Source organism: Pinus tabuliformis, chromosome Q (assembly GCF_031772625.1).
Source record: "Pinus tabuliformis cultivar Carrire ecotype Pingquan chromosome Q, CPIR1, whole genome shotgun sequence".
In the NCBI taxonomy this organism is placed as follows: domain Eukaryota; kingdom Viridiplantae; phylum Streptophyta; class Pinopsida; order Pinales; family Pinaceae; genus Pinus; species Pinus tabuliformis.
Genome location: NC_142296.1, coordinates 274647059 through 274659732, shown reverse-complemented (window position 1 = coordinate 274659732; position 12674 = coordinate 274647059). Strand labels below are relative to the sequence as shown.

Genomic DNA, 12674 nt, shown 5'->3' with positions numbered 1-12674 from the left:
TCCACAACCTACAAGGGTTACACCACAACAATTGGAAGAAAAAAGAGAAAAAGGGCTTTGTTACAATTGTGATAGCAATTACACTAAAGGTCATAAGTGTGCTGAGAAGAAATTATTTTACATAGAATATGAAGAGGAGGAAGAAAAGGATCAAGAAACATCAAAAGAAGAAGATATACACCAGGACCCCACCCCAGAGAAAGAAGAAATGAATCAGACCATATCTTGTAAAGCATTGGTAAGAATTACCACTCCTCAAACTCTCAAGATAGAAGGACATATAAAGAAGAAAAAGGTGCAAGAAGCGAAAGATCACATCGAGAAAGAAGAAATGAATCCAACCATATCTTGTAATTCATTGGTCGAAATTACCACTCCTCAAACTATCAAGATAGAAGGACATATCAAGAAGAAAAATGTTCAAGAAGTGAAAGATCACATCGAGCATCAAGAAATGAATCCAACCATACCTTGTAAAGGATTGGAAGAAATTACCACTCCTCTAACTCTAGAGATAGAAGGACATATCAAGAAGAAAAAGGTTCACAAAGTGAAAGATCACATCGAGCATCAACAACAAGTTCTCCAAATTTTAAAGGATAGCGCCACTTCGGTGCAAAATCAAATGAAACAACAGGTAGATCAACATCATAGTGAAAAAATTTTTGATGTAGGTGATTGGGTATTTTTACTACTACATCTCAAGCAAGCTACTTATGAGAAGGAAATGTTGGCAATACTACATGCACTTAAAAAATGGCGACCTTACCGAATGGGAAGACTCTTCAAGGATGAGGATGTGGAAGCATTGTTTTGTGCTATTTCTATTATCCAACCAGATTGGATAAACGAAGCAAGGGATGAATGGAAGAAGGACGAAGAAGTATGGCCACTTATTCAAAAGTTGCAAAAGATCCCAATTCAAACAATATTTCCAGAAATTGAAGAGGAAGGAAAAATCATATTGGAACCTGGTGCAGTCACAGAAACAAGAACCCGAAAGCTACGAAATCGATCAATTTCAGAGTATCTGATCAAGTGGAAGAACTTACCCATTGAAGATTCCACATGGGAGGACAAGAATTTTATACAGAAGCATCAAGAACTACTCAAGCGTTGAGGACAATGCTTTTTGAAGGAGAGTGGCATGTTAGGCCCCTATACTACTAGTGTAACCTGTTATTGTTATTAGTACAACCCACTTATTATATTGTTGTACCCATGTAGTGCCCGTATTGTTACTATTGTTCCCCATAGAAGCCCACTATTGTTATTATTGTGCCCTTACATTATTATTGTTATGTCGGCTCTGATTATGTTATGACCCCTTAGACTCCTATATATAGAAAGGAGGTCTTTTCATTTGTATCATCCAAGAATTGTTCATTAATGTAATGTAAAGGAGGTTGCCCCCTTGAAGAGGCTGAATTCTAAGGCATTGATCTATCTTTTCTATCTTTTTCTTCCTAGACCTCTGATGTTCCAAGTTGTAAACTTCATAATTACTGATTGGTAAAGGAGTAATTGGTTAGGTCTTTCATCTTACCTGAGTCTATCATGAGCTTTCCACATTCCATTAATAGCTCGTTCTGCTTTTTTCTGCCTCTTTTTTTCCCTGGGTTTCTTGGAGCCAATACTAGAGTTGGTTTTACTGCTTTCATTCCCTGCTTGCCCTGTGTTTTGAAACTAGCTCAAGAAAAGATAGAAAAGATAGATCAACGCCTTAGAATTCAGCCTCTTCGAGGGGGCAACCTCCTTTACATTACATAAATGAACAATTCTTTGATGATTCAAATGACAAAACCTCCTTTCTATATATAGGAGTCTAAGGAGTCACAATATAATCCAGCCGACCTAACAATAATAATATAAAGCCACAAAAATAACAATAGAGGGATTATATTGGGCACAGTAATAACAATATGGGGGCAATAGGGGCACAACAATATTAATAAGGGGTATAACTACAATAGTAATGGGGTAATCACTAGTATTATAGGGACCCAACATGCCCCTCTCCTTCAAAAAAGTGTTGTCCTCAACGCTTGAGTAGTTCTGGATACTTCTGCATAAAATTCTCATCCTCCCATGTGGAATCTTCAGCGGATAAGTTCTTCCACTTGATAAGATACTCTAAAATTGATCGATTTCGTAGCTGTCGAGTTCTTGTTTCTATGGCTGCTTCCAGTTCCAATATAATTTTTCCTTCCTCGTCAAGTTCTGGCAATATTGTTTGAACTGGGAGCTTGTCGCCTATAACCTTCTTTAAACATGAAACATGGAAAACTGGGTGCAATCGAGAAGCTGCAGGAAGCTCCAATTTGTATGCCATAGTACCAATCTTTTGCAAAACCTTGTACGGACCATAATACTTTGGTGATAATTTATTATCCTTCTTAGCTTTCTTGAGGGACATTTGCTTATATGGTTGTAGCCGTAGGAATACCCAATCACCTACATCAAAACTTCTTTCACTGCGATGTTGATCTGCCTGTTGTTTCATTCTATTCTGTGCCAACACGAGGTTATCCTTTAAGAGTTGGAGGACTTGTTGTTGATGTTCGATGTGATGTTCCACTGCTTGAACCTTAGAATTTTCTCTTAAATATGATGTGATGGATGGTGGTTGATACCCATAAAGTGCCATAAATGGGGTCATTTTTGTTGCTGTATGGAAGGAAGTGTTATACCACCATTCAGCCAGAGGCAACCATTTGACCCATTGTGTCTGTTTATCAGATACAAAGCAATGAAGATATCCTTCCAAACATTTGTTTACTATCTCAGTTTTCCCATCAGATTGAGGATGATAAGATGAGCTATGAGCTAACTGAGTACCAAGACAAGAAAATAATTCTGTCCAAAAATTTCCAGTGAAAATGGGATCTCTGTCACTTACAATAATCTTTGGGTTTCCATGTAGCTTTTGAATTGTTTCCATAAATGCAGTAGAAACTGTACTGGCTTTAAATGGATGTGATAATGCACAAAAGTGTGCATACTTGGTAAGTCTGTCAACTACCACCATGATGACACTCTTTCCCTCAGACTTGGGTAAACCTGTGATAAAATCCATTGAAACCTCCTCCCAACGTTGGCTTGGAATGGATAAAGGTTGTAATAGACCCGGTGTCTTAATTGTTTCAACTTTATTTTGTTGGCAAACCAAACATTCCGCCACAAACTTTTGAATATCTGATTTAAGGCCATCCCAAAAAAATTCCTTCTTAACCCTGTGGTAAGTTTTTAAAAATCCTGAGTGCCCTCCTAAGGGAGAAGTGTGCAATTCCATAAGAATCTTTTGTTTTAGCTGGGAATTCTTACAGAGGTATAAGCGATCTTTGTACCATAACGAATCATTTTGCCAGCTAAATGTATCAGACGTACTGGAATCTTGTTGTAACTTTCGAATAAGTGCCCACACTTCTTCGTCATTCTTCCATTCCTCCCTTGCTTCGTTTACCCAATCTGGTTGGATAATAGAAATGGCACAACAATGCTTCCACATCCTCATCCTTTCTTGAGAGTGCATCTGCCACCGCATTTTGCTTCCCTTTTTTGTAGATGATTTCAAAGTCATAACCCAACATCTTTGTGACCCACTTTTGTTGCTCTTCAGAGGATAATCTTTGTTCTAAAAAGTATTTAAGGCTATCATGATCCGTTTTTACCTTGAAGTGTCTTCCCATTAGGTAGGGTCGCCATTTCTTAAGTGCATGGAGTATTGCCAACATTTCCTTCTCATAAATAGCTTTGCTTAAAAACTTTCCCTTGATTGGACGACTTTCAAAAGCAATGGGTCTTTCATCTTGCATTAGAACAGCACCAATTCCATTTCCTGAAGCATCACATTCCACAATAAAGGTTTTTGTGAAGTCCGGTGTAGCTAAGACCGGTGCTTGGCACATTGCCTCTTTAAGATGTTCAAAGGCCTTTGTTGCTTCTAGAGTCCATGAAAATGCATCTTTCTTCAATAATGTTGTTAGAGGTGCTGCTATTCTCCCATAATTCTTAACAAACTTGCGATAATACCCTGTCAACCCAGAAATCCTCGCAGATGCTTTATGGATGTGGGGATTTTCCATTCCTTAATGGCTTTAATTTTGCTAGGGTCTACCTTAACTCCTTCATGAGATACAATATGACCCAAATATTCCACCTCCTGGACTCCAAAGAAACATTTGGATCTTTTTGCATATAATTGTTTCTCCTCCAATAGTTGTAGCACCCTGTCAACATGTTCAACATGATCCTTCCAAGACTTGCTGTAGATTAGTATATCATCAAAAAATACTAACACAAATTTTCTAAGGAATGGTTTGAAAATTGAATTCATCAAACCTTGAAATGTTGAAGGTGCATTGGTAAGGCCAAAAGGCATGACCAAAAATTCATAATGACCCTCATGAGTTCTAAATATTGTTTTCGGAATGTCTTCAGTCTTCATTCTGATTTGATGATATCCTGAACGAAGATCCAACTTGGTGAAGTAAATTGATCCATGCAATTCATCCAGTAATTCATCAATGACAGGAATGGGGAACTTATCTTTAATAGTGAGCTTGTTGAGCTCCCTATAATCCGGACACATGCGCCATGATCCATCCTTCTTGTGCACCAATACTACTGGAGCAGAGAAAGAACTTTGACTCGGTTGAATTATACCAGCCTCTAGCATTTCTGCAACCATACGTTCAATTTCACTCTTTTGGACATAGGGATATCTGTACGGCCTGATGTTTGGAGGAACACTTCCTGGAATCAGATGAATAGCATGATCATGATCACGCATAGGTGGGAGACCTTTGGGAGTCTCAAATACCTTGGAATGATTGTCCAAGACTTTTTGGAGATCTGGAGAAATAGATGATTCCGATGTGGAAACATCTAGCGAACATAATTGTGCAATTACACCTCTTTGCTCCTTTTTTAGAAGCTTTGTCATACCATTAGAGCTGATTATCTTTCCTGGTTTCCCTGCAATACCCCTTAATTCAACTTCCTTTCCTTCCGTAGAAAATTTGATGAAAAGTTCTTGAAAATTAAAAGCTATTGTACCCAAGGATTGTAGCCATTGGACTCCTAGTACAACATCAGCACCTCCCATTGGAATGGAAAGCATTGGGCTAGTCAATACATATTCTCCCATGGATAGCTTGATATTATGGCACTTTCCAGAGCAATTTATTGTTCCTCCATTTGCAATCATCACTTGACACTCTGGTGCTGGATATAGGAAGCAATTCAATTCTTTTGCTACCTTACAATGAATAAAATTGTGGGTGCTTCCTGAATCAATCAACACTATTACCTTTTTCTTCTTGATTTGTCCTTCTATCTTGATGGTTTGAGGAGTGGTAATTCCCGCCAATGCATTACAAGATATGGTCGGATTTATTTGTTCTTCATCTAGGCTTTGTTCCTGGAGTATATCCTCTTCTTTTGACCTTTCTTGCTCCTTTTCTTCTTCCTCTTCACAATCTATGTAGAATAATTTCTTCTCAGCACACTTATGACCTTTAGTGTATTTGCTATCACAACTGTAACAAAGCCCTTTTGCTCTTTTTTCTTCCAATTTTGTGGTGTCAACCTTATAGGTTGTGGAAGACTAGGGGCAACAACACTTCCATCTTTATAGTTGTGAGTGGTATGCTTCCTGGTTGCCATAATTTTGCTTTCCATTTTTCTTGCTAACCTGAATGCCTTCTCTAATGAATCAGGTTCCCAAAGGCAACATCATGTTGGATATTATCCTTTAAAGACCCTATGAACACATCAATCCTATGCTCCTCTGGAATATCTTTTACCCTTATGTTCAATTTTTGGAACTCCTCAATGTGCTCCATTATTGAACCCTTTTGTTTGAGACTTATCAATTGGCTAAAAAAAGTGTTGCTTTTTGTATCCTCATAATGTGCTATCAATTCTTTCGTAAAAATTGCCCAAGTGATAAATTGTTTACGAGAACAAAGCCATTGATACCATACAAACTGATTTGGTTCCAAATATAAAGTTGCCATACGTACCTTTTGTGTGTTTTGCACATTATTGAGATCGAAGAATTGCTCCATCTGTAATATCCATGTGGCGGGATCCTTGCCATCAAACTTCCTCATATCGATTTTTGGAATATGGTGGGTCTTCGATCCAACATTAGAGTCTATGGAATCATGATTAACATTTCTTTTGTTCACATCATGAGTTTCCTTTACAACCTTTTCACCATTAGTAAGTATTTCTTGTAGAAAATTTGTCAAATATGTCTTCAAATCTGCCATGTTTGTCTTCAAATCTGTCTTCAAATCTGCCATGTCTCTCTTCAAATCTGTCTTCGAATCATCCATCTTAGCTTCCATGCCCTTTATCTTATATTCCACTCCATTTATCTTAGATTCCACACCATTTATCTTAGCTTCTATTAGCTTTTGTGAGCGTGACATTTGTTGCACTTGTTCTTGTAATTTTGATATATCATGTAGCATTTCTTCCTCTTCTTCATGAGTCATGCTAGAGCTTTCAGGTTCCTTACTAGGTGTTTGCATTTTCTTTCCTCGGGGCATTAGTTACCGATAATAATGCTTTACTATGCCCTTTGAATTCCTTCAAACCAAGCTTACGCAAAAATTTAAAAAAAAAACTACACACCTTTTTTCACTTTGTAGAAGCCTGATATTGAATCTGATGTATCTCTGTAAATTCAGATCCTCCAGTTCTGAAATTGCGACTTGTAGTAGCCTTCTGCGTCCTCTTTCCAATGCCACAAGTCTGACCCAAATTGGATTCTCCAAGGAAGAGTTATGCGAAATCTCCCACAGTGACTTGATTATAGACTAGTTCAGTAGAGCGAACTTGTACGACGTGCCACGAGTCACTGTTTCGACCTTTGGATCTGAAAAATGCATACAAGAAACTACAGTCCGTCCTCTTTCTGTACCTTCTTACGAAATTTCAATCTGATCCCCATAGAGACAGTTATGACGATTTTCCCCAGGTCACCTCTTTGGAATGTAATTTAGGAGTCTGCAAAAATACCAACTTCCTTAGATCCTATCTACACAAATATAGCGCGAAAAGATCTGAAATTTGGACCCGAGGTTCAGCGCAATTTCTTCTCAAATGGGATTTTTTTGCAAATTTTGAAACATCACAGAAAAAAGGTTATACCAAAAATGCCACAATGACCTGTTTGGAGCAGCGAAACCCTAGAATCCAAAGCTCTAATACCAAATGTTATGAAACCAGCTCAAGAAAAGATAGAAAAGATAGATCAACGCCTTAGAATTTAGCCTCTTCGAGGGGGAAACCTCCTTTACATTACATAAATGAACAATTCTTCGATGATTCAAATGACAAGACCTCCTTTCTATATAGTCTAAGGAGTCACAATATAATCCAGCCGACCTAACAATAATAATATAAAGCCACAAAAATAACAATAGAGGGATTCTATGGGGCACAGTAATAACAATATGGGGCAAATAGGGGCACAACAATATTAATAAGGGGTATAACTACAATAGTAATGGGGTAATCACTAGTATTATAGGGACCCAACAACCTGTCTTTCAATGTTGTCATCTTCTCCCAAGCCCTTTGTCTAAGTTTTCCATAAGAATAACTACTTTATTCGATTGCATTCTTCTTGTGGTAGAGATTCTACTCCACTTGTTGTTCCCTTACTCAAGAACCCTTCTAGATCTAGGTTTTCTCTGTCGAGAATCTCTTGTAACTCATTGTCTTCCATTTCCATCTCACTCTGGGTCATTTCCTGATCCATATCCATCTCTGATTCACTCATCATGATCCCTTTCTATTTTTCCTTTACCTGTTCCTGATCTTGTTCTTCTTCCTTTTCCTGCTTATCATCTCCATCCTTCATAACTTGATTTTCAACTGCTGCATCTTCCTCCTCTTCAAGAACATGGAACTGATTTGGCCTCCCTTTTTGGTCTCCACTTTGGTGATGTTTTGGCCCTTTTTTTCCGTTTTTACCTTTGTGAGCTACTTTGTGAAAGCCATCTATTTCTTTCATTGTGTTAGGTTTTCTTTTGTTCTCTGCCTTACTGAGAGGACAGTCTCTAAGAAGGTGCCCGTGTTCATGACATTTTCAACATCTAAATGGAATGTTCTCGTAGTCAAGCGTCTGCACCCATTCCTCATCATAAACCTCCAATATGACCTCGTCCGGGAGTGCTCCAGATAGGTCCATCTCTACACAAATGCTGGAAAAGGAGGTATATTTTCCCCTTCTTGTGGCTTCAGAAGTTTTGACATACCTTCCTAATTTATTTCCTATGGCTATTAGTGGTTCTATTTGCCAATAATCCAGAGGTAGCGAATAGATTCTTACCCAAACCGGGACCGAGGTAAAGGTTCCCCTCTCTGGCACGAAGTTCATCATCCACGACTGCATGTAGAGCCCTGCTACTGCATAGAAGTAGGGCCCACCTTCAAACACTCTGTCTTTTTCCTCAATGTTCGCAAACACCACAGTGAAAAAAACCCTTGGATCCTAGATGAAGATCAATGCTTCCTTTAGGCTTCCAGTGGTATTTGATCCATGTTTGTAAAGCCTTTTCGGTGGGCCATAGTCCCATGAATTTGCATATGATTGCATAAGTCTGCATGTGCTCCCTATGGGCCTGTAGCTCAGGGTTATTTAAGATTACTCTGGGAGTGACTTCAGCTTTGGGCTTGCACGATCCTTGTTGTTTCCTGTCTTTTGTTCCTTGTTTTTTGTCGTTTTCCTCTTTGTCCTTTGTGCCATCCTTCTCCTTCTCCTTATTACTTTCTATTTCCTTTTCCGCATTTTTCCCCCTTCCATCGTGTTACCTCTGCCTGAATTTGGAGATGCCTTGCTCTTGTTAACCACTACCTCGCGGTAGGAGGGAGTGGATCTGCCTCCTCTGCACCCGTCCATGGAGAAAATCCTGCGTAGAAACCCTCAACCCTGGTTTTCCGCTCTTCTGATCTCTCAATACCTAGCTGATTCGATGTCCAATGTTGCAGACATTTCCACTAAGCCTCTTGGTAGGATTAAGTTTTCTTCTCTTTACTGATTTTCATACAAATGTACCAATTCTAGTTATTTTTTTCTTTACTTGATATTGTCTTTTTTATACCCTATACATCCACTCCCATGAATACTCCTAATGATTTCCTATGATTTCTTTCTCTTTACTAATTTTTCATACAAATGTACCAATTCAAATAACCAGAATGTTTGAGTGATATCATCAACTACCACATTTTTTTTGGTCTACAATTCTCATTAAGATGCTTTTGAGAATAACCAACAAACCAAAGCGACAACAACGTGTTTTGGCTTTGGAGATTTCCTTCATCATCTTCAAGATTTCCAACCGACTTAGCCTAAAACTTTAACAATCAAAATAGAGAGTGGCATTCAATTTTCTTCTCCAATGCACATTGTCATAGTTTCCTTAAACTTTTTTGGTCTATAGACCCCTTTAGGAGGATTTTAAGAAAAAACATTAAGCCAAAGTGATTTCAACAAGTTTTCACTTAAAGGATTTCCTTGAAAATCTTCAAGGTTTGCAGTTGTCTTAACCTCGAACTTTAACAATCAACTTAGAAAGTGATATTTCATTTTCTCCTCCCATGTACATTCTGATTGTCAACTTGCAATTTTTGTTTAAGGGGCCAGAATGAATCTAAATATTTGTTCCTCTGGTGTAGGTTCTGATTATCAACCTAGAGTTTTTGTTGAAGGAGCCATAATGAATCTAACTTTGACACTTTTTGTGCTAAAAATTATTGCTTTATGACAAATTTTTGTGCTTGCAATTGTCAACTATGATATATTTATGATCATTTGTAGTGTTGGATCACAACTTGTACCTAATGTATATCATTTTCGTAGTTGTAAACGTGTGTTTTGTTGAATGTTATCAATAAATCATTCAACATTACCTTTTTAATCTCTCTTTATCTTTGTTTTATTTCTTATACATTGAATTTCTTACCCATATTTTATTTAAGCATTGTTTGGTTTGCCTTAGTTTAACAATATCACATATATAATAAGTATGGTAACTAATAACATCACTTTGGGAAGGCCCTATCTGCGAGGAGAATATGGAGGCTAATTATTTGTACAAGCCTTTGGAAACAAGTGGTTAATGAATGCCACACTTACCACCTATTAGTAGAGGATTGAATCAAGCATAGGAATATATCTATTACAAATCCTTCTATTCTCTAAAGAGCTTTAGTTAAGGTTTATACCCTTCTAGGGAACTGGCTAGCCTTGCAATTTGTAAATGGATGGTTTGTGAATGTAGGTATGGATCCTTTATTGAATCAATCTATGCCAAAATAGGTGAGGAGTTACTAGAAAATATCATTAGCCAATATATGATCAATTAATTTTATATATTAAAATTGATATTTAGAATTTCTTATAATCTATCTTAAAAATATATAAAATCTTTTCTCCATGTGTGCATCTATATAATACATTTTATTAATTAAAATTTTGTATATTATTTTTAAATTTACTTTTAAAAACTCATTAAAAACAATTTCAAATACTCTAGGTCTCTATATGTATTTTAATGAAAAGGTATTAAATAAAGTATCGGTTTCCATTTAGGAATTGGATATCATATTCATTAGATTTTAATACTAATAACCTTCTCCATTAGCTATATGTTCAAATTGATATTTAGAATTTCTTATGATATATCTTTAAAATATATAAAAACTTCTCTCCATTTATACCACTATATATTACATGTTATTAATTAAAATTTCATATATATTTTCTAAATTTTATTTTAAAAACTTATTAAAAACAATTTCAAATACTCCATGTCTCTATATATATTTTTATGGAGAAGATATTTTTTTTTTTTCCGAAGAAAAAAGCCACTTTTTATTGAGCAAAATAAAAAGATACATACAGTGATCCACTTGCAGACCTGATGCAAGATTGTTGCGCTGTAGTATACACAAAAAAAACACAGTCCTTATTGACTGTTAGAAAGGAGTTCAGATAACTAACACTCCGGAGATATGGACATATAGCTACCTGTTTGGTCTTCCTCCTTGGGCGAGTCTTTGAGCACTAAAACTATAGAAACCTTTTTCAGTTCGAGGTCTCCTACAGAGAGGAAAAAACACACTCTTACAAAACTGTTTTCAGAACTTCAGGCGAGATGATAAGATCAGTATGATGCGGTATATATAATGGAGTTCCGTTATGAAAAAACTGTCCACATATTAAAACATGAAGTAGAGGAACAAAGACATATATGAAGAAATATCCAAGACCAAGAAAGCGTATAGAGACAGAGTGTCACTATCACTGAGGCTGTTCGAAAGGAGGGTTTGTCGAAACGATGGACTGCCCCTGTCTGTATTCTATAATTGACCAGCTTCCCAAAACTTGTTGTACACCAGACTTAGAGAACCTGTCGGCATCCTCGTTTCTGTCCCTGAATACATGGCATAGGATGAAGACATTGAAATATGACTTTAAGCGCTGTATTTCCTCAAGAATAATCTTCAGGATTTGATTTCGACATGCAGCATTTCCGTTCACCCAATTGATTACGTTCAAAGAGTCACCATAAATTTGAATTGAGTGAATATTTCGCTGAAGAAGAAAACATAGAAGAAAGCGTAAAGCAGAAATCTCAGCAAAGTTATTTGAGCCTGGTCCGAGGCCTACAGAGGCTTTAAGAGAATGTTCTTGATTAAAGTGAATACACAGTCCAATCCCTGCCTTGTTGTTCTGAGAGGCCCCGTCAAAAAAGGCCCAGGGAATACCCTCTTGGATATTTACAGGCTTTGATAATTTTTGAGGAGTTTTGAGATCAGGAACAGGAATGGTAGAGTAGATAGCTGCACAGTTTATCGCTGTAATTGCAACGAGGATGTCTTTATCTTGAAACAGGCTCTTATTTCTCGCAATCCACACTCCCCAGAAATAAATAAGAGGAAGGATTTTCATATTCCCTTCCTTGTAGGTTTGCCACCACCTACTCCAAACCGCTTCCAAAGGATCATCACCCAGCTGTGCATTGATGTTGAGCAGACTAGATAGCTCCCCCCAAATCTTTTTTGATTCAGCGCATGTGATAAAAAGGTGGTTAATAGATTCCTCTTCTGATTTGCACAAAGGGCATCTCCCTAGTCCAACTAGATATCTGGCTCGCAATGTATCCCAGGTTGGGACTTTCCTTTTTAGCATGCACCAGAGGAAAATCTTGGCTTTTGCAGGTCCTTTAAGCTTCCAGATAAGTTTCGACCACCAATCTGGATCCCCAACCTTTCTTTTGCATAAGGAAATTGTAACCATCCTTAGGGGCATATTCTCCTGTTTCCCCCTACACCCATATCAATAGATCTGATTCATTTTTGAGCCTGACATTAGAACGGTGAAGTTCTTGGATATAAGAACACCATTCGTTCTTCCACCTGATATTTAATCCCAGATCTTCTGCACTCTTCCAAGCCTGTCCCCATATTGAAAATTGACCAATTTTCTCCACCTGGTTTAAAGTATAAATGCCCTTGTGTTCAAGATGCCTGAGTAAGCCTGGGGATAGGGCATAAGCTTCATTACAGCCTACCCAGGGATCCCTTCCAATCCTGCAATGACTTCCATCACCTATCTTCCACGCTAGCCCTTGTTCAATCACAGAGAA

General features: G+C 37.5%; 1 protein-coding gene across 1 annotated transcript; it reads right to left on the bottom strand.

Moving 5' to 3' along the window:
* Nucleotides 1-11326: 11326 nt before the first annotated feature.
* LOC149219278 (uncharacterized) lies at nt 11327-12325 on the bottom strand. Its single transcript, XM_089386770.1, has one exon. The coding sequence runs from the start codon at nt 12323-12325 to the stop codon at nt 11327-11329; it is 999 nt and encodes a 332-aa protein (XP_089242896.1).
* Between the last annotated feature and the right edge of the window lie 349 nt (nt 12326-12674).